This window comes from Medicago sativa, chromosome 1 (assembly GCF_051527215.1).
Source record: "Medicago sativa cultivar Bolivia chromosome 1, Bolivia_mono, whole genome shotgun sequence".
NCBI classification, from domain to species: Eukaryota; Viridiplantae; Streptophyta; class Magnoliopsida; order Fabales; family Fabaceae; genus Medicago; species Medicago sativa.
The window spans coordinates 83174652-83197756 of record NC_140749.1 but is presented as its reverse complement, the minus strand read 5'-3'; the positions used below and the strand labels follow the sequence as shown (position 1 = coordinate 83197756).

The 23105-nt window shown below is 31.3% G+C and overlaps 2 protein-coding genes and 1 long non-coding RNA gene across 3 annotated transcripts; 2 read left to right on the top strand and 1 right to left on the bottom strand.

Annotated features, from left to right (window-relative positions):
* Nucleotides 1–4948: 4948 nt before the first annotated feature.
* Nucleotides 4949–7445, top strand: LOC146958240 (peroxidase 12-like). The gene is made up of 3 exons (XM_085741343.1): nucleotides 4949–6076; nucleotides 6302–6496; nucleotides 6596–7445. Exons 1-3 carry the CDS (start codon nucleotides 5819–5821, stop codon nucleotides 7214–7216), a joined length of 1074 nt encoding a protein of 357 aa, XP_085597469.1. The 5' UTR covers nucleotides 4949–5818; the 3' UTR covers nucleotides 7217–7445.
* A 2137-nt stretch (nucleotides 7446–9582) lies between these two features.
* Nucleotides 9583–11352, top strand: LOC146958239 (uncharacterized). The gene is made up of 2 exons (XM_085751823.1): nucleotides 9583–9676; nucleotides 10157–11352. The coding sequence occupies exons 1-2, from the start codon at nucleotides 9583–9585 to the stop codon at nucleotides 11209–11211; spliced, it is 1149 nt and encodes a 382-aa protein (XP_085607949.1). The 3' UTR covers nucleotides 11212–11352.
* Nucleotides 11353–18779: 7427 nt separating this feature from the next.
* Nucleotides 18780–21045, bottom strand: LOC146958238 (uncharacterized). Its single transcript, XR_015025008.1, has 4 exons — nucleotides 20904–21045; nucleotides 20590–20634; nucleotides 20397–20459; nucleotides 18780–19020 (listed from the first exon to the last, which is right to left on the bottom strand). It is a non-coding gene; the product is annotated as an uncharacterized LOC146958238 (long non-coding RNA).
* Between the last annotated feature and the right edge of the window lie 2060 nt (nucleotides 21046–23105).

Here is a 23105-nt window from a genome sequence, read left to right as displayed (position 1 = left end):
TTCTGTGTAATTTTTTATTTAAATTTTAAAATTATTTGAAACTAACATTTAAAATGAATTGGATAATAAACTAATAAGTTTAAATGATTAAAGTAAACTTGTTTTTTTTTTTTTTTAAAACAGTAAACTTGTTAGATAATAGTCGTTCTCTCGCGGGCTTATATCACTTTTCTACTAGTTTATCTCTTTTTGTGTTCTACTTCAAACAGGGTTTGAATTTATAATTTAAATAAATAGTAATTAACAATACATTCGTATGTTATTTTATATTTATCAGGTAATTCAACCTGAAATTTTACCAAATAATTTGATTTTTAATCTACTAGATTATTTCTCATCCATTAGTTTGTTTGTACCCAACAAATATAGACATATTCTTAAAGATTCAAATTTTACTTTGTTATTAAGTGTGTGTTTGGTATGGCGGCGGCGAGAATTGATTTTGATAGAATTGAGTTTGAGAGAATTGATTTTGATTAAAAGTGAGTTGAATGTGAATTGATTTCTGTTTGGATATACTTTTTTAAAAGTGATTATTGTGAGTTGATGTTGTTTGGATAGTTTGAATCAAAATTGATTTTACATGTGTAATGACCAAACTATCCTTTTAATTGTAATTAGAAATAAATATTTCATTCTCATTAGATAATTATTTCAACTTGTCATAAAAATAATTTTATTGCTTAAAAACATTTTAAAATAAATTAATTTATAAGAGTCATTTTTAATAAAAAAAATTATCAATTGAGTGATTTTTTAATATATAAGCTTAAAAAGATGTCTCTAAAAAAAAGCTTCAAATGATGTAAAAAAAAGTAACAGGGCGCCGTAATAAATAAATTGGGGATTAAAAAGTACTCCCTCCGTCCCAATTTATTTGACCTCTTGGCTCATTTCACACAGATTAAGAAAAATGTATAAATAAAGGGGAAAGTGGAATATATTGTATTGAGAATGATAAAAGTAGTATTATTTAGTGTTATATTGTATTGGGAATGATGAAAGTTGTATTGAAAATTGAAATGAGTCAGTTATTTTGGGACACTTTTTTTTAGAAAATATGTCAGTTATTCCGGGACGGAGGGAGTACACATCAAGACCTTAGTTAAGAAGATTGGACCTTATCCTCTAGCCATTATCCTTATCCACGTACAGGCTTCTCTAACCAAGAGAAACACCACTCCCACTCACAGCAAATGAAAGCTTACTCCATTGAAGCACCAATTATGACACCACTCATGCGAAAAACACTACATAACCCCCAACTATTCCATGGTTTTGAAATTCTATTGCAAACATTCATCTCTTCTTCTTTAAAGCTCACATCTCTCAGTTCTTCCATTTATTTCAGATTTTTTTTCCCAAAATTTTTAATTTCTCATTCTTGTTTCGATTGAGCCTTTTCCTCATTCTTCCTCCTTCATTTTAATTTTTCACCAGATCTGCAAAAATGAGCAGAAAGTGTTCCAGAATAGAGGGAGAAAAAAAGTGGAGCTAGAAGAAGCATGGGTAAAAAGGGAAAAGTATATTTGTCAGGAAAAACAAATTTGCAACCACGTTTGAGTTGCCGCAGAAGCTAAGAAATGTGGCTTCTTCTAAACCCACGTTTTGGGTCTAAAAGTGAGTTTCCAGAATTGCTTTTGGTTGCATCCAAACATCTCAGAAAATGATAAAACTGAGTTTGGGCTTGCAAACGTGGGTTTGGGGAGCGGAAACGCTCAACCAAACAGACACTAAGTGTCTGTTTGGTTGAGCGTTTCCGCTCCCCAAACCCACGTTTGCAAGCCCAAACTCAGTTTTATCATTTTCTGAGATGTTTGGATGCAACCAAAAGCAATTCTGGAAACTCACTTTTAGACCCAAAACGTGGGTTTAGAAGAAGCCACATTTCTTAGCTTCTGCGGCAACTCAAACGTGGTTGCAAATTTGTTTTTCCTGACAAATATACTTTTCCCTTTTTACCCATGCTTCTTCTAGCTCCACTTTTTTTCTCCCTCTATTCTGGAACACTTTCTGCTCATTTTTGCAGATCTGGTGAAAAATTAAAATGAAGGAGGAAGAATGAGGAAAAGGCTCAATCGAAACAAGAATGAGAAATTAAAAATTTTGGGAAAAAAAATCTGAAATAAATGGAAGAACTGAGAGATGTGAGCTTTAAAGAAGAAGAGATGAATGTTTGCAATAGAATTTCAAAACCATGGAATAGTTGGGGGTTATGTAGTGTTTTTCGCATGAGTGGTGTCATAATTGGTGCTTCAATGGAGTAAGCTTTCATTTGCTGTGAGTGGGAGTGGTGTTTCTCTTGGTTAGAGAAGCCTGTACGTGGATAAGGATAATGGCTAGAGGATAAGGTCCAATCTTCTTAACTAAGGTCTTGATGTGTACTCCCTCCGTCCCGGAATAACTGACATATTTTCTAAAAAAAAGTGTCCCAAAATAACTGACTCATTTCAATTTTCAATACAACTTTCATCATTCCCAATACAATATAACACTAAATAATACTACTTTTATCATTCTCAATACAATATATTCCACTTTCCCCTTTATTTATACATTTTTCTTAATCTGTGTGAAATGAGCCAAGAGGTCAAATAAATTGGGACGGAGGGAGTACTTTTTAATCCCCAATTTATTTATTACGGCGCCCTGTTACTTTTTTTTACATCATTTGAAGCTTTTTTTTAGAGACATCTTTTTAAGCTTATATATTAAAAAATCACTCAATTGATAATTTTTTTTATTAAAAATGACTCTTATAAATTAATTTATTTTAAAATGTTTTTAAGCAATAAAATTATTTTTATGACAAGTTGAAATAATTATCTAATGAGAATGAAATATTTATTTCTAATTACAATTAAAAGGATAGTTTGGTCATTACACATGTAAAATCAATTTTGATTCAAACTATCCAAACAACATCAACTCACAATAATCACTTTTAAAAAAGTATATCCAAACAGAAATCAATTCACATTCAACTCACTTTTAATCAAAATCAATTCTCTCAAACTCAATTCTATCAAAATCAATTCTCGCCGCCGCCATACCAAACACACACTAAGTATAGTTGATTTAATGGTAAAAAGATATATCTTGAATTCAGAACCTTTAAATTTTAGTTCTGTTAGTTTCTTTAAAGGAGATAAATGTATATCCTTATGTAATCGTTCTTTGAACTTTAATGTGTTCATTACTTCATTCCCTACTTTAAACCGAGACATTATCCTTTCAATTTAAAGTTTCTTTAAAAAATATATTGCCACTCTGATGACAAGATAGCCTCTTAATTCCTTTTTATGCTAGACCCAACTAAGATAATGATCCTCTTGACCCAAACTTAGATTGGTTTAAGCAATGATTATTGCTCTCCACCCAGCACGTTTTGCTCGCACCCTACAAGCCTACCAAAAATACCCTTGCGCAAGTTAACTTGCGCAAGTGTTAATTGTTACGCAAGTTAACTAACGCTGCGTGAGTTAACATGCGTAGCGTTAGTTAACTCACGCTGCGTGCTTTCTTAAACAAGGCAGAGCACCTCATTAAGTCACGCACGTTATAAGCACTGCGCAAGTTAACTTGCGTAAATTGGCTGGTTCTAAAAACTGAGGCACAAACGTTTCTTGGATGGTAGTCAATGGTCTTCAATGGTTTTTGCACGTTTTCCTTCACATTTGACCACGTTTTTTGACTCATTAATTGCTATATACCTCATACCCGCTATAAAAACCCTCACATGCTTCCTCTTTTCCTCACATTTTATCATCCCACTCTTTCTCTTCTTCTTGCTCTGCTTCTTTGTTTCTTATTAGTTTCTAGGGTGGTTATACCGCTTTAGGTATATACCAGTGGCTTCTGGGGGAAGTAGTGGTCGGTCCGGTCGGGAAAAGGGCATCTTGATGTCGTTTTCCCCAGGGCTGATCACTATTTTCCCCAGGAGCTATTTGGCATATACCGAAGAGGGTATCAAATAAGTTTTGACCTCAAGAGGGCATTAAAAAAAAGTAAAAAATCAACCTTATTTGCGCGACTTAACTCGCGTAGTGCGTGACTTAAGTCACGCATAAATACAACGTACGTTAGTTAAGTCACGCTACGTGACTTAACTTGCGCAAGGGTATTTTTGGTACGCTTGCAGGGTGCGAGCAAAACGTGCTGGGTGGAGAGCAAAAATCTTAAGCAATTTGTATGTTGTATATGAAGTTCAGAATTCCGGTGATCATTAACCGTAAAAAATTCTCACATTTTCTGTTAGTTTTTTTTTTTTGTTTTGTTGACAAAAGGGCTTATTGTATTTGCCAAGTTGCCATCAAAATTGAATGGAATCTATGAAAATAGACGTGATGCTTTGTGCTAACTTCTGTTCTTTGTTTCGTTCTTAAATTCAAACAAGGACAGTTGTTAAGGGCGCTAAGTCTATCCCCACAGTAGACTGCACAGAGCTCCCATGTTAAGGGCACTTTCAAACTTGGTCATACCATCAAACCAAATTCTGAATTACTAGGACCCCCCTTCCCTTATAAATTAGAGGGCTATTAAAAAAAAATATATCATGTCTAATCTTCATCCAAGGATTCTATCTATTAAGAATTAAGGAGAATGTAAACAAATATTTTTAAGACATCAATATATCAATATAAAGTTAAAGGAGACACTTTTGTCTAAGAAAGTGATATTTACCTCTGCCCTCATTAGGAGAGGCACTAACAAAATTTATGAATATTATTAATAAAAATAATTGTAGTAATAAAATTGTTAGAAATGTATTACTTTTATAAATTTACCTCTACAACTATCGCATTATAATCTGTAAAAAAAAAAAAAAAAAAAACTATCGCTTTATAAAGAAAGAAAAATATTTTATGTTTTTCAATTATAAATCAAATATAAACGTTTTTGTAAACAAATCATGTGGAATTTTAAAAACCATCATATACTAGAGAATATACTTATTTCGACACAACCCCAGGTAAAATATATTTAGGCACACTCATACAAATATAAAAGAATTTAATTAAAAAAATTAACTAATATCAAATGATGTGATTAATTACCTTTTTTTAAAACTTTTTTATTTGTGTAAATGTGTTTAAACATTCTTAATTTGAAGTTGTGACGATGTAAGACTAACTCTTATATTAAGGGACACACAAAATGGAGAAGTGTCCTTAACAAAATTTTATTTTGATCAAGTCATGTATAATGTCTAATAAATCTGTGTGCTTCTGCAATCAAAAATAAATAAATAAATAAATCTGTGTGCTTAGGAGACGTCCTTGAATAATCAACACAGGCTGCTGAGAATTTATGTTCAAGAAAAATAAAATTTGTCAAACTCAATTTAAATTACAGTTGTGTTTACTGGACCACAACTTTTGACATGAAATGGAACACCATAGACCATTAAGAGTACTCCATAACCACTTTATTTTATAAAAGTATATATACTTCTGGCAATTTGTGAATATGTTGACATAAATGGTTAGTAACATACTAACATACATATTAGTGAATAATGAAATAATAAAATTGGTTAATGACACAATCTTGTGTTTAAGTTATATATAATATTTTGAAATTGTCCAAAAAAAAGGACGGTGTTCCATTTTGTGTCAAACTTTGTATTCCAATACATTTTTCATTAAATTAGTACTATATGCTAAAATCTCAAAAAGATATTAATAATTTAATTCATAAGTTTTCCACATTGTCATGCTCAAATATATTCATGTACATCCAACAACCCCATATTACTATAAACACTAGTGTGCCTATTACATCTGAATCATTACCTTTCTAATTTCTACATATCACAATGGCTTATGCTTCTTGTAGGAGTGCTTTCTTCACCTTTCTTCTAATCCATACCTTTCTTTCATTTTCTCACATCAAAGTGTCTGAAGCACAAGCCAAACCTCCTCCTATAGTGAAGGGACTATCATGGACCTTCTACGATTCAAAATGTCCTAAGCTTGAATCTATCATCAGAAAAGAGCTCAAGAAGATCTTCAATGATGATGTTGGTCAAGCTGCTGGCTTGCTTCGCCTTCACTTCCATGACTGCTTTGTTCAGGTAAACACAATTAATGTATATTTAGCTAATTAGTTAGGTGCATCTTAACTATAAACAATACTAATTAGGCATTACAATGCTTGTGTTTCCGTGAAAATGTACAGCTTCTATACAATGTTTTATTGACATATGTGGTGATTAAATTAGCATGAATCTGTTTAGCTAACTTTGGAAATCCAAACTTATTATATTTGGTTATTTATGGTTAAAAAAATGAAAATGCAGGGTTGTGATGGATCAGTATTATTGGATGGATCAGCAAGTGAGCCAAGTGAGAAAGATGCACCACCAAACTTGAGTCTTAGGACCGAGGCCTTCAAGATAATCGAAAAACTTCGTAGTAATATAGAGAAGCAGTGTGGAAGAATCGTCTCTTGTGCTGATATCACTGCCATTGCCGCTCGTGATGCTGTTTTCCTAGTAAGTAAACCTTTATTTTTGTGAGAAGTTGGAAAATTAATGTTACTAAAGCTTTTACATTAGTAAATCATTAATCATATACATGTTTTTACATTGCAGTCAGGAGGACCAGACTACAAAATTCCCTTAGGAAGGAGAGATGGATTAACATTTGCAACACAGGAGGTAACATTAGACAATCTTCCTTCACCATCAAGCAACACAACAACAATCTTAAACTCACTTGCCACAAAAAACCTTAACCCTACAGATGTAGTAGCACTCTCAGGTGGTCACACAATAGGCATAAGCCACTGCAGTTCTTTCACAAACAGACTCTACCCAAAACAAGACCCTGTCATGGACAAAACCTATGGCATAAACCTTAAACAAACTTGTCCTACTTCCAACACTGATAACACCACAGTTCTAGATATTCGTAGTCCCAACAAATTTGATAACAAATACTATGTTGATCTTATGAACCGTCAGGCTCTCTTTACTTCGGACCAAGATTTATACACTGATAAGAGGACTAAGGATATTGTTACTAACTTTGCTGTGAATCAATCTTTGTTCTTTGAGAAATTTGTTGCTGCTATGCTTAAAATGGGACAGCTTAATGTTTTGACTGGAACCAAAGGAGAAATTCGTGCTAATTGCTCTGTTAGGAATAAAAATAGCAAATCTTTCCTTACTTCTGTGGTGGAAGATGCGGTGGAAAGATTTTTAGAAATGTGATTAATAATAGGAAATATTTGTTTCCCTTTTCAAGAGGTTAGTTTTACCCGAATCTAATAATGTTCCTTACGTGTACTATAGAAATGGAAAATCTAAGTGAGTGTTTTTTCATTTTGCATACTTGTAAGAATGTTAATTTGGAAAAATAAAAGTTTGTATTGATTCTTCAGTTTTTTTTCCCCATCTCTGAACATTAAATATCACATGTATATCTGACTATGTGTATCAATTGAGTGCATCTTTGGTTTGGTGTTGAAAATATTGAATCTAATGAGTTGATTTTATAAAATTGATTTTACTTTAGAAGTAAGTTGAACTCAAGTGATTTGAAAAATAAAATTTACCTTAAAATCATTTTTATAATCAAAAACTATAAATCATAATTTTAAGTTAGAATTATTTCTTTGGCCAAAATCAAGTTTACACAAGAACAATCAAAGACGTTAAAATCAATTTTAGACCTCGAAAATCAAGTATGACTACCGGAACCAAACATAAGTTAATACTAATAAATATGTTGTACTGTAAAAGATGAGAGCAGCTTAAATACAGATGGGAAACTATAACAAACACAATGATCAGATCAAGCTATCAAGATATCTGGATAAATTTTGTTTTTTGAAGGAAGGATATTAACATTAATAAATATATTGCTAGTGGTTTAGAAAACATGTATTATTTTGAGGAGAAAACATGTATTATCGAAGTTTGGTTTTGCCAATCTCACTTCCGGTATCCTAATATACTTTTTGGGTCTTGTTAACTTGTGCCCTAAGGGCACAAAATAAGAAACTAAATGTAGAAACTTAATCTTGGAAATTGTGCATTCATAACCTTAAAAACTTCAAAACTTATATTTTCAATGTAATATTTATTTTTATATTCTATTTTAAGATCCTTATCTTGTGCCCTGAGGGCACAAGTTAACATTTTCCATACTTTTTTATTAATAAATACTATGTCATAAATGTAATAAAATAGGGGTATGCTAATGAACATAAATAAATGTTGTATTTAATATTATAAAATAGACAAATAATTTGACCAGACAAGTCCTAGCTCAACCGGCGAAATGCTGAAATTGTTAGGCTAGACGCATTGATTGGGTTCGAACCCCGACACCCCTACTTATATGTGTGGGTTTATAATGGTTTTGTCATTTCGTCTATTTACCAAAAAAATAGACAAATAATTTGAGATAAAGAAAATAATAAAGATGATAATTTAACATTTTGGTTTGGAGTTTGATGTTGAACCGGATTCCAACTAACGATAGTTTGGTTCAACCTCATATTTTGGCAGTTTCTGGTAATTTTTGTGGTGTTGTTTGATATTGTGGAAGATAAAGATCACATTTTTATTAATTGCATTGTGTTTGGAGAACATTGGTTAGTGGTCTCTAGTTGGTTAGGCATCTCGACAGCTTTTCATGAAAACACACATGATCACCTTTTGCAATTTGATGGGTTAGATGGGTCCTTTAAAAATTCTCGCATAGCCTTTAATATATTATGGATTTCAGTTCTCTGCATTATCTAGAAGGAAATAAATGGCATGATATTTCAACAATAGAGTATACTTATTCAGGCTTGTGTGAAAAGGTTAAGATGCATACTTATTGGTGGTTAAAGTCGTATTATGTCTTATTCGATTCTGATTATCTTTTTTGGCGGCAAAATCCTTTATCATGTTTAAAAGCAGTCTTTTAATTTCTCCTTTTCGTTGTTGTAGTGGCTTGGACCTTGTAATGTAAACAATTTCGACATTTAGTTGCTCTAGCACAACTTGTGCTAAAGAAGATGTCCTTGGTTTTTAATATATTTTCATTAGCTTCTTAAATATATATATATATAATTTTTAATATATCATTCTATTACCAATTTAATCTTTTAATCTTTAAACTATTAAAATTAACTAAAATGTCATGAAATTATACCTTCATCATCAATTTAGTCCTTCAAAAGAGACCAACAAAATGGATATAGGAGTATAGTTTAGAAACTTATAATTAATTTTATTAGTTTATTATGGATCAAATTGACACGATAATTCATTCATGCATAAATTGGCTGAAGCCTCCCTTGACCTTCCAAAAACAGAGTTGTATTAATTACCACCAATCAATATCATATCAACAACACTCAAACGTGACACAATCATATTTAAATTTGTTCAAAATCTTTTTTATTTGAAACAATCAAATAGATTTGATCATAAAATACAATCAAATAGATTTGATCATAAAATAAAACAGATTATTATTATTATATAATAATATGAAGACAACACAAAAAAACACAAACTTCCTTTCACTTCCATCAGTATCTTAACACACTCTTAAATCTTAATCCCTGTCTGCCATAAAGATGAACATCCCCCTAAACTACGACGAGTCTTCTAGAGTTCGCCATGAACAATACATCAGGAAAAAGAATGACCAGTTTTTCAAACTCCTACGAAGTTATATATATACAAATCCTAAAAGGTTTTTTAAAGCAAAAGTGAAGATGTTGTTTAAACGGCATACACATTTAAGTTTCGGATTCAAGCAACATCAGATCACACCTCTGACAACTGGTTAGTAGTTTATCATTATTCATTGCACTTCTCATATGTTGATATATTTTTCTGCACTTTTTTTTGCTATATATATCCGCCATGATTCTACCATGTATATATGCCGTAATGCCATGGTTTTTTATTTGTTGCCATCCACCATTGTTATATATAGTGTCATGTTTAAATTGTTTAATCTTTGTTTGATTGAGTATAATGGAGTCCTACATTGATGATATAAATTTTTCATGTAATGAACTGATGGAGTCATTATCTTTGGAGGATTAAAATAGGGGTTAGGGGTTCATGCATTTTATGTTGCAGATAAATAAATAAAACATATGCTTATATATTACCTAACATTGTCATTATTGTGATACAAAGGAAAAAAGGTGAAGAAAGTAGAAGAGAACCGTGAACTTCCTTGGGATGTGCTTGATATCATTTCGAAAGAACTAGATTTTGACGACCACTTTCAGTTTGCCGGTGTGTGCAAGAATTGGAGGGCTTTTCATGAAAATTATGGGAGAAATTTTTTGGCATCCCAAGAACCCTTACTTCTTCAAATTTTGGATCATGTCAAGGAATCGTATTCCTTTATTAGCATACCGGACCAAAAAGTTTATCAATTGGAGATGATGAAGGGCTTCCTCTGCTCATATGTTACATTTTCTAGTGGATATTTTATCACGACGAAGTGCAATAATTCATTTATGCTAATCAATCCATTTACAAGAATAAAGAAGGTAATCAATACCCCTATCTCTGAAGTTAAATCTTCTTATTCTATTTACCGTGCCTTGCTTGCTTTTGGCAAATGCTCTAAGGAATTTGTCTTGGTGGTTTTATGCGAACGTCGTTTGCATGTATTTCAATCTCGAAATTGTGGTTGGGCTACTTATTCGACAACGGGAGATCAAGGGAGGGTTGTTGACTTTGTGGTTTTGCATAATATAATATATGTTGTCACTCACAAGGCCAACATAGGGGTACTCAGCTTGAATTCTGCAAATATTAAATTTCTAAAATTGAAGAGTACTCCCAATGTAGCATTCTCCCACCTTAGGTTGGTTAATTGTGATGAACAACTTTTAGTGGTTGATTTAATGTTCGAGGAGATAAGGAATGTGTACAAGATAGACTTCTCAACCATGAATTATGTCAAACTGAACACTTTGGGCGACATTGCATTATTCGTTGGTTCAGATAGTGATAGGAGTAACTGCTATGCATTGAGCAACCCGAACAGGTGGGGATATGAGAGAAACTCAGTGTATGTCATCGATCATTTATCTGCAACATGTAGTGTGTATTCAGGGGATAATAAAAAATTGCAAAAGCGCATCACGCTTCCAGCTTCTCATGGAACAAGTTTCCTCAAGTTCGAATGGTGTTTTAGACATCTACAATATGATGTTGATTTTTCTCTAGTTGAGTAACTTGTATATTAATTAACTTATGGTCATTGTGTTTTGACCTATTTCCTTTTTGTTAGCCAATGATCTAACTAGAGTGGAAAATACTTGTAATAGTTTGTAGTTTCAGTATTAGCATTGAGAATAATTCACATGCATATCAGAATTGAATATGTTGAACATAAATAGTTTGTTTAGTTTTTTTTTTTTTGTTTGTTTTTGGATTGGCCTTCCATTTAAAAAAGCATCCAATTTCCCTTATACTGTTTATTATACTCTTCTTTTTAACCAAACATTGACCATTTATTTCTCGTCTCACATTCTAATATTAATAGAGGGCAAACATTATGGTTAGGAAAAGGAAGTACATTTTTGCTGAAGTTCTCATTTTTGTCCTTCTGTGGTAGGGAAAAAGAAAGGACTTGTCAATTCCTGTTTTTGATTTTTGCTGTAGTGTTTCTAGACAAGGCTAGTCCACACTTCATTCTATCATTAACAACCTCCCACTGAAATCATCCCAAGATTTTATGGTTCCAAAGCCTGTATCATTACTAGGTTTTCGGAAGAAAAAAAACAGATCATATTCCTTATATTTTAAGAAGCTTGCAGATAACAAAAAACAGTAAAGCAGATTTTAAATTCTGTTTAGACCCACCTCAAATCTAAATGAAACCAAATGTAGGAAACTAGCATGGTCCTCAGATTTTGCATCATTGACATGTGAATGGATTTACTTGCCAAACAAGGAAGTGCATTGATTAAACACTTGCGAGGGTGAACGACGTTAACAACTACTTGTGTGTCATGTTTCCATTACATATATTTGTCTTTTACTTTTCCCATACTCATTTGGTTTTTCCATATTCTGTTTGAACTTTCAAAATCTTTATATTTATGTTGAAATTTCTATGCTCCTAATTAATGGAGAACAACATCTGAGGAGAAGAGAGAGCTGGAGCCTGGAGCTCCTTCAGAAACCAATATATAATTCAGTTCGTCGGGTAGCAGAAGTTCATCATCAGGTTGCAATTTAGATTGTTACATTCCAGCATTAACCCTGTGCTTTGATGAGTAGTTTTCACAAAAATAAAACCAAACAACATTGACTGTTCATTATTTGAATAGTACTGAGTGTGGAGTGATAAAGGATCAACAAGAGCATAAGATAGGTAGTGCAAAGATTATATTTTTGTTTTTTGATGAATGGTCATACCAGATAAGATCATAAACGAATCTATTAGAGAGGAAGTAGGTAGAAATCAGGAGTGACAATTCTTGAAATGTATCTGAAGTGTTTTGGACATGAGAGAAGATGAATAAAGCACCAATCTTGAGATTTGATCGTTAACTAATAATCATAAGTAGATCAAGACCAAGAAGAACATGGAGTGTAACTGTTAAAAAAGATTCAGAGTTTTAAATACTAGTCAAGTTTAGGTGTCATGACTCAATTTGTTTGAATTGTGACCCAATTAACAAACAAGTTCCGTTACTCTTAACATAACTTTCACTCTCACAAATTCAGGGTGGATTTGTGAATGAAATTGATCAAGAACTTGAGTGTATCGCAGTTCACAGAATGTATGTACGTAGATCATAACTTAAAATATCCACATACTAATCTTGGGAAGGAATGTGGCAGACTTTGAGACTCTAAACTGTAGTTAATATGACATTTATCTTTTACTAAGATCATGTCCAACTCTGTATGCTTAGTACTGAAATGAAGGGTCAAATTGTGTGTGTGAAATGATGCCAAGTTTGTTAATAGATGATAAGGTGTGAGAATTGGTATAGTATCTCTGACTCTGAGGCAGAGTTTGAATCCACAAGCAATGTTTCCTAAGCTTCTGTATTTGGCTTCAGTGCTGGATTTGAAACCACCAGAAGGAGAATGTACAAGATCTGTTACTGAGACTCCTGCCTCCATCCATGCTCTATATATAAGCCGTTTGCATGAAATGTGTGTTGAGATGATGTTGGGCCTAAAACCAAATTCTAGTACTGTAATGAGGTAATGGTGTATAGGAGGATGCAGTGTGTATGGCCTTTCTAGCTGATTTCCTTGGAGCAAAATGTTGCATCTTCAAGAGTATGTATGTGTCCTTAAACTAGCGGTAGGATAATATCTAGGCTTCTTTGGTTTCTGTTTGTAACTGTGGTTAAGAAAATTTCCATTTCTGATTGATATGCTTTGAGATTTGGCAGCTATACAAAAGGATAAGAGTTGTGCTATATCAAGCGACTAAATTCATCCAGAATTCATCCCGAGCAGAAATCAGCCAATGAGAAAAGAGAGTTGGGCAGAAATCAAGGGATGTTGGTGCAAATAAATAGAAAATCCACAATAAAAGCCAACTGCAATACATAGTCGGGATGTTTTCTTGATATAAACTTTCGCTATAATTAGCATTTTTCAAAGGATAATAGTAAACACAACGAAGGAATATTCGTGAAGCTGATCACGACTGATTTGGCAACATAACAGCCTTTAGATTTTACATTTATATGATGGACTTCTTCCAAAAAAAAAAAAATTAAAAGCATGACTGCCGTGTTTTTCAGAAAGAACCGATTTTGATTGTTTGAATTGTGTGTCGGGACCATTTCGGAAAGCTTTTTCTCTAGATATATATAGCAATAGCACTACTGTTGTACTAATATGTACTTACTTGTTTATGACTTTATGTAAGTGTGTGTTTACTCAAGTTTTATTGATGTGAAGATAATAGACAAACAATTTTTTTGTTTGATCCGTGTGGTGTGTTATTTTGGGTTTTGCACCAATTAGACCGTGTTCTAATATGTTGTCTCCTCCAATATGATATGGCTTAACAATCCGATTCAATTTAACGCGGTTTAATTTAGATGGATTTTTGAATATCTAAATTATAAAAGAAATTATTAATAGTCCACACGTCTTCGCTCAACTGGCAAAAATGCTACAATAGCTAGACATGAAATCTTGACTAGGGTTCGAGCTCTCTCTCAATGTGAGAGTTTTTAATTATTATTATTTCGTTTATCTACAAAAAATATTAATAATAATATTAAAGTAACCGAATGACGATGATCAATTATTTTCTGAAATATATGAATAATATAAAAAAAAATTAGAAACTAATGAATAATAATTTAACGCAATACATTAAACTAATAAAAAGGATAAGAATTAAAATATATGTATGTGATTAGTTCGGTTTTGAAAAATCCAATCAAAATCTGATTTGAACGGTTTTTACAAAAGGATGTCCAATTACATCTAATAATATTCGTTTATTTACTCTATGATCCCAAAAACTCGTTGCTTCTGAAAATATTGGATTCAAAAATACTTCACATTTATCACAAATTTCATATTGTGTAAAAGGCGTAAAATTAGATTCAAAAGTACTTCACATTTATCAAAAATTTCATAATTCACATATGAACACATAAATGATCATTCTTAAGAGTTTGAGTGTCTTGTGTTAAATATGAATATGATGCTCTATTTTTATTAGTTACACATGCATGCACGCACGCACATGCACTCATACACAAGTTTCAAGATCCCAACAACTCGTTGCTTCTGAAAATATTGGATCTCGTGTGATTACACATATTATAACACATTTACAACAATTATAAAATATAATAATATCAATTCAATTATTTCATGACATATCAATTTCAATGATACAGTTTTTTTTTTTTTTGGTACAACAATGATACAGTTTAATTGTAAATAACACAAGACTTTAGCAATGTATATAATATTATTATAAGACTCTATCCAAGAAAAAACTTGAATTTTTTAACAAAACATAAATTAAATATAACGAACAAGATTTGTTGCAACTAATATTGCTATAACCCTTCCCATTTTCCTTCTTCAAAGTTCACCAAACAAAGTTCCAACAAACTAAAAACTTAAGTTCTAGATTTATCATGCTTAAAGGTAGGTCCACCTCTTCTTCAAAGTTTCAGCAAACAAAGTACTATCCAGCAAATTAAAGACTCAAAGCTCTAGATTTTTTACGCTTAAGGCAGGTCCATCTCTCCTTCTCCTTCAGTAGGTTCTGCTCCGGTAAACTTCTCACATCAAGACTTGGATTTGAAGCGTTCTTGTAATCCTTGCTTTTTCCCATGCAACAAGGTACAAACCTGTACAGATGATCAAGCTGCAATAATATAAAATCCAATTCAATTAGTTGATTTCGGACAATTGAAATAAACTTTAGAAATTCAATTAATTATTATCTTGATAGTACGTACCTTCCTAGAAACATCTTTGCACAGAGAAGGAAGTACTCTGTGATAGCCACAATCATCATACAAAAAGGATGTCACAAAAACAAAATCTCGTCTTCATCACAACACCTTGCAAGTAATACCCTAATCCGGAACAAAATATACCATGTAGATGAATAGTTTTAGATTAAATTAATCGAATTATTAAAAAGAGATTATTGATCAGTTTGTGCAATACTAAAATTTGGAGAATGATTATAAATTTTGGGGTATAAATGTTTGTTGAAATTAGTTAAAATAACTCTTTATTTATTAGACCATTTACAATGGTCTGTTGAATGTGAGTTTCAACAAGCTTTTCCATTCCAATGGTATGTTTAATGGTGTGTTGAATGTGACATGGATGAGAGAGAGGTTGAATGCATTCAACACAGTTGAATCCTGCCATATCTGCCATGTGTCTCGGCTTAATTGGACCAAATATGGCGCGTGTAGTACACGCGCAGACAGGATGCGTGAAGTGCAGATTACGGAGAGAGAAGGAAAATTCTGAAATGATGGGGGACACGTGTTGCGATTATATTGGTTTCCCGGTTTTTAAAAATTTTAATAATTGGAAATCAATTATTTCGTTTTAAAATAATTTAAAAAAAATAAAAATACCAAAATTCATGATTTTTTTTCTCTATAAATAGAGACTTGGTTCATTTGATTTGGACACAGAAAAAAAACCAAGTTTTTTCACTATCTTCATCTTATTATTATCTTTCTATTAGTAAACTAAGTGAAGTTTTAATCTTTCTATATGTATTTTAAGTTAAGAAAATAAAAATAAATTATTTAAATAAATTTTGTTTTTACAAAAAACAAAAAAATAAATTGTTAAGTGTTTCTTTATTTTAATTTAATTATAATCGATAATTGTAATTTTATGTAATTATAAAAACAAAATATAAAATTAAATAAGAATAAGAAATAAAAGGTGGTGGGGTAGAGTGTTGAATGAAAACAACCATTGGAGAGGTAAAAGTTGAATGAGTGTTGAATTAAGAGAGAGAAAATGATGTGGAGTGTTGAGAATTGAAAAAGTGGGTGTTGAAGGTTGTTTAATCTTATTATTATCTTTCTATTAGTAAACTAAGTGAAGTTTTAATCTTTCTATATGTATTTTAAGTTAAGAAAATAAAAATAAATTATTTAAATAAATTTTGTTTTTACAAAAAACAAAAAAATAAATTGTTAAGTGTTTCTTTATTTTAATTTAATTATAATCGATAATTGTAATTTTATGTAATTATAAAAACAAAATATAAAATTAAATAAGAATAAGAAATAAAAGGTGGTGGGGTAGAGTGTTGAATGAAAACAACCATTGGAGAGGTAAAAGTTGAATGAGTGTTGAATTAAGAGAGAGAAAATGATGTGGAGTGTTGAGAATTGAAAAAGTGGGTGTTGAAGGTTGTTTAATGTTGGTGACCATTGTAAATGGTCTTACCTTTAACTAAATTAAAAAAAAAAAGTGAAATTTAAAAAATGTCTTCAAAATACAGGAAACAAGTATGAGAGTGAGAGTGGACTCCACTTTGGTGTCATAGCTTGTGTGTCATTGGTGTCATAGCTTGTGTACCATTGCATCTCCACCACACACACACATCACACACATCCACACACATCAATGTCCTGGATTTTCCCAATGGCACCAATGGCACACAAGCTATGTCATGGAAGTATTTTTCGAGTGAGAGTGGCTTAGGGTAGGAATCAATTGTAATAGCCTATGAAAGATACAAAGGTGTGTTAGTATTTATTGATCAAATAAAAATAAAATAAAAAACTATTTCATTGGTAATAATTTTTTAAATTATTGAACAATTAGATTGAAAAACATCACAAAAGAAGCCCACATCCTATTGAGATAAAGACTGCTCGAGTTATCATACGTGTCGCCCTATACTCGCTTTGGCTTCCAACTGTCCCAAAGACTAGTGATTACACCCGTGCAACGCACGGGAAGCAAGTTAATTATAAATATACACATTATTTTTTATATATATATATATATACACACACACACATAGGGTTATGTTACAAGACACCCTTTGGTGGTGTCTTTTATCAAGCAACACCTTAAGGTGTGATTTTCACTTTTTAGTTATAACTTTGATAAAGGACACCTTCCTAAAAGTAAGTTGGTGTCTTTTCGCAAATGCTCATAGAGTAACTTGATAAAAGACACCTTCACAAAAGGTGTCTTCTATCATAACCCATATATATATATATATATATATATATATATATATATATATATATATATATATATATATATATATATATATATGTTATACTTAATGTAAAATACATTGATATTAACATATATGTATTAATGAAAATACATTATAAAATGTTAACTCAACAAATGAAATTTTTTGACTTATTTTATTTTTATACTTTACAATATATCTTACAACCCCTGTGTTTTTGAATTGCGGATTGAGAAATTGTGTATGAATTTAGTGTTTTTAATCATCTTAATTTTTGATGAGATAATTGCTCACTTAAGAGTATATCCTCTTATCGACAAAAAAAAAAACAAACAGAGAGGATATATCCTTTTGAACCCCATTTAACCATAGATAACTACATTTATAAAGCCATCACACATTTAATAGTCACATATAAATATTTGACTTGATTGATACGTATTATCCACTTATTTGATATTTGCAAGTCTTCCAAATATTTGAGGAAAATATATCTTCTTGCCACCGGTTTAACCACATGTAATAACTTTATAAAGTGCCAACCTATCTAATAGTTTAACAGTATAATCTCATTACATATCAACGAAATCAAATCTTAAACAAAATAAGCCAGTGAAATAATATTTGTAAAGTAATTTGAGGGATCAAATGAGATAGAATGCACACAAAAATTAATAATTATAGTCAATCGTAAGAGTGAAAAATTCATGTGAAATTATTCATCCATCCAACACCAATAAAAAAAGGCAGCAAAAGTTAGGAAAAAACACTAATCATGCTACCAAAACTTATTGTCAAATAACTTTTTGTCTAATCACACTATTAATTTAGATTCATGTAGATCACATGTTATATTTGTTCATACTTAATTTGTTTTAAATCATCTCTATATTTTACAGTTGATTTATTTGTAAAGCTTAATGTAAAACAAAAAAACACTCTGGATCATTGTCCCTCTATTGTACCCAAAAAAATTACAAATATAAATTAAGAAATTACAATTTCATAATAGTATGTCATCCTCTTGTTCAGATTTAAGTTTTTGTCTAACTCTAGAATTTAGTGGCATCATATATTTGGATTTTGCCAAGGAACCAATCCAAAAATAAACATTGCACATTAGTCTTAAACAATATAATAGATGGTTCGAATGTTACATAATTGTTCAAATCTTACAAAGTTGAACATTTCCTATAGTAAAAAGGCTTCACCACATAAATTTAGTGTCAAATACTTGCTTATACTGAGATAATGTAACGGAGCATGTCCAGAGGAATCAGTTGTTGCTGCAAGAGAACTTGCTCTTTCTTAAATTGATGAATAGCCTGTGTCACAAAAGCTATGGAGAAAGAAAAAAAAAACAAATAAACAAACAACTAAACAATTCAAATATCATGTGCACAAAGTAGGACAATTTGTCCTAAAATCCCCACAATACTTTATCATACAGTTAATTCTATCCATCGATTTTCTCCAAAATTAGAAAACCTTTTTTCCACTATCAGAAACATTCTAAGTAAATCTTTCAATTGATGGTTTTGGAATACTCTTTTAGAAGATCCTAAAAAATAATCTCTGATATTGATTATGTCATATTTCTTCTAAAAACATATTCTGATCAACTCAACAGATCTAACAACTTTAACTTTTAAAAAAAATAAAAAAATACCAAAATACTAATTCCTTATTTGTCTTCTATATAGGACATGAATTTATATGAGAAGCAAGCAATTTGCATTAAAAGTTAAAAATGAGTATAAAAAAAGTGACATATGAAACGAAGTAGATCAGATGCATGATATGGAAACCAACACAATGTTATATATAGAAGAAAGTTAAAAGCAGACGCATACACCTTTACACCAAACACCGAATGATCAAGTTACTTAGCATATAAGTTTAGTAATTTCTTAAGGCTATTATAAAAGGGCATGAACCAGCCATTGTCTAAAATCAATTTAAGTGAACGAAATATAGAGTTGAAGTTTTTTTTTTTTTTTTTGAATGGCAATATAGAGTTGAAGTAAACTCTCTCCTCCTCTGTTCTTCTATGTTAGTGAGTTTGTGTTTTTGTATATATCCCACTGATATCAAAATTTGTTTTTAGAGGAAAATCATCCAAACATAATCAATTCAATTCAAAATGTCAACCAAAACAACAACAACAACTACTAATACATGGATCAAATGATGTGATAATGTCGTACCATATATCATTAATAGAACCTTTGTTTTGTGAAAATTATTGCACACTAACTTTACATACAAACTACAACTGACCTCTCTGTTTCTAGGAAAAACAAATGACAATCAAACCTTGTTTGATCCATATTGTGCCTTAAAAATGTAAGACCAGGTGACCAACTAAAATATAGTGACAGAAAGTAAAAAACACAAGTTTAACAACGCAAGAAAGTCAAGAATGAAGTTATGTTCATGAAATTAACTCCTATCATTATTAACACTATTTGGAGAGCTTGCATGTTATTTAAAACAACACATTTAGAAATGCACTCACTGCATATATGGTCAGACATGATTATAAAAAATATAATATTTCAATTAATAATGATAGTTTTAAAAATCTTAAGCATATGGCCGATATGACAGACAATATAGGAAAAGAGGTTCTCTAATCAAACTTCACTTCAAATATATAAAAAAACTAAAGGTGATTGAAATTAATCACAAAAGACAATGAAGAAAAAGACAAACCTTGCTCTTGCAACAAAAATCAGCATGTAGCAAGCTACTCCTTCGTGAAATCGATACTAAAGCCTACAAAGAAAAACATATACGAATGTACCCCCTAGGAAAGTTTAAGCTTTGAAATACATATTTGATCAGTACAAAGAAAAAGGCAAATATTTAGGATAAGGAAAGAAAAATTCCATAAAATTGAACTTACTTGCAAGCAACTTTACTAAGCTCATAGGCTGCTTCCTTCTCAAACCTTCAAAAAATATCAAACTACAAAGAATAAGACAAAATTCCATATCATGTCAAAATATCAAATTAGAACAAATCTGTCAAATAAACTGTGTAATATTGGCACATAAATACATTACTCAAACACAGCTATACTGGGAATGAAGCAAACTTGTCCCAAAAAATTCAAAAACAACGATTGAAGAAAAAATAAGGGCTAGGTTAGAAATAAAATTTAGGGTTTTTTGATTTAATGGTGAAATTTGAGTAAGATAATGAAAGAAAGCCGCTTACCCTTAATGAAGAAGAGCTCTGTTACTATAGATTGGTCTGGTACAGTGCTAGAACGAAAACAAAGCCAATGAAAAGGAAGAACTCAGCAGTGAAGAAGGAAGAGATAGTGAAAGAAGAAAAAGAAAGAAACAAATTGAGAGAGGGATGTTCGTTTGACCTTTTAAGGGGGAAATTTGAATCAGATAGAGAAATGATAGTTCAGAAATTGCAGAGCGGGATAAATTCGAATTTGAAATTGATTCCAAAACAAAACCTCACGCCTGTGTTTGTACAGTACATAGTTTGTTTTTCACCAAAAATGGTGTTTTTTTTTGAGGTGGGGAAGGGGAAAAGATGAAAGCAAAGAAGGAAAAGAGAGAAAGAGGAAATATTCTTCTATTGGTCATCGACACGTAGCATCTTTTGTGTTTTGTTTTTTTTGGGTGAAACCTCAAGTGAAATGGGTCTCTTTTCCTTCTCTCTGAATGCTTAGTTGTTGAAAGCTATTTTAGGATAAAAAAACATATTTTAATAAGTTGTGATTAATAGGTGTATTGTTTTATGATGTGGCACGTGTCAATTGATACCCAAAACAGGGCTTCAAAAAGTCTAATATTAAGATAACAGTTGCTATGGTACCAGTATCTTTGCTTGACTTCTTCTACTTCTTATATTTACCTCTCAAGCTTATGCATAAAAAAAAAATCTCAATTTCTTTTTTTTTTTTGAGAGATAAAAAAAATCTCAATTTATATTGCCCTGATCTTAAATAGGAATTTGTTTTCTTTAATTTCTCTTATTTATTTTTTAAAAAATTAAAAAATGAGAAATCATTAATTAACAAAAACAATAGGTATTAGTGCATTTTTTTAGTAACCATTCTTCTCTAATAATAGGTTCCTGGTATCCTTGCTAGTCCTTGACTGTGCACGGAATGTTTAAAGAGCTTTTAGCTTGCTATTTTATTTATGGAGCTGTTGGCACTTAGATTCTGGTACCGTACTGGCGATCAATCTATTCGCCATTTTAAAACCTAAATGTTCTTTGCAGGTGTTCACTCGTCATATTTATTTGTAACTTGGTTTCACGCACGTACGCGGGTTCACTAGGTTGCACGCGTGATGTGTGAATTTTTGTTAGAATAATTTACGGTTGTTCCACTTGGTCATCATGATGTATTCCTGGGTCATGTCTAATTTCCCCTAGTCTCTGTACCTCTTTCTTTTTTATCTAATATATTTTTCTTTAGCGTAAAAAAAAAAAATAGGTTCCTAGTAATTATACCAAAAAAATTAATAATCAATAGGTTTCTAGTAATCATTAATCTGAGAAACCAAATTGATGTACCATTTTTCTATAATTTTTATTTCCCCTATCAAACTCGAAGGATGAGATGATAAACATAAAAAACCAACCAAACAACAACAAAACTAAACCACAAACACGGAGTTACGAGTAAGTGAAGTTTAGATTCAACTAGTATAGTGACCCGTGCCAAGCACGGGAAATAAAAAACGTTTTTGATCAAATGTATAGATTTTATATTATGTTATCTTAAAATTATAAACGTGGTTATAATTTAAATTTGATATGGAAAAAATATCATCTTAATGTTGTTAATTTTGTATATATTTTGAAATATCTAAACATTGCACATAACGATTAAAGTATTTGGATTTATACTTATACTAATTACACATAACGATTAAAGTATTTGGATTTATACTTATACTAATTATTTGTAGTATAAGATGTACTCATTGTTAAACTTAGCATATGTAATATTTATGCAAAAATACGCCGACGTACTGTATATTATTATTTGTTGACATAATATATTTTATTAATCATAAAAACTAAAAAGATTATATTTTTTTTATATAATAGTCAGTGTCAGATGTATACCCATAGCCTGTGAATGCAAACGTTAAATTTTTTATGGGTGTGTCTAAATATAGTTTGGGCTACAGAAACGTCGATTGTTATTTGTTTTTATTTTTTACAAAACCAATGGTCTAATGGAAATTTGTATTTTGGGGTAACAACGATGTAAAAAAAAAAGTTCTGCGTACTGTTATACCTGAAAAGTGCATCAATTAAAAGTCAATGGCAGGAGGATCTGCTTATATAGAAATTGCATGTCCTGTAATGACCAATACGTAGACATGGCAACGGGGCGGACCGGGGGCGGGTTTGAGAATCCCCGTCCCCGCCCCCGCTTCC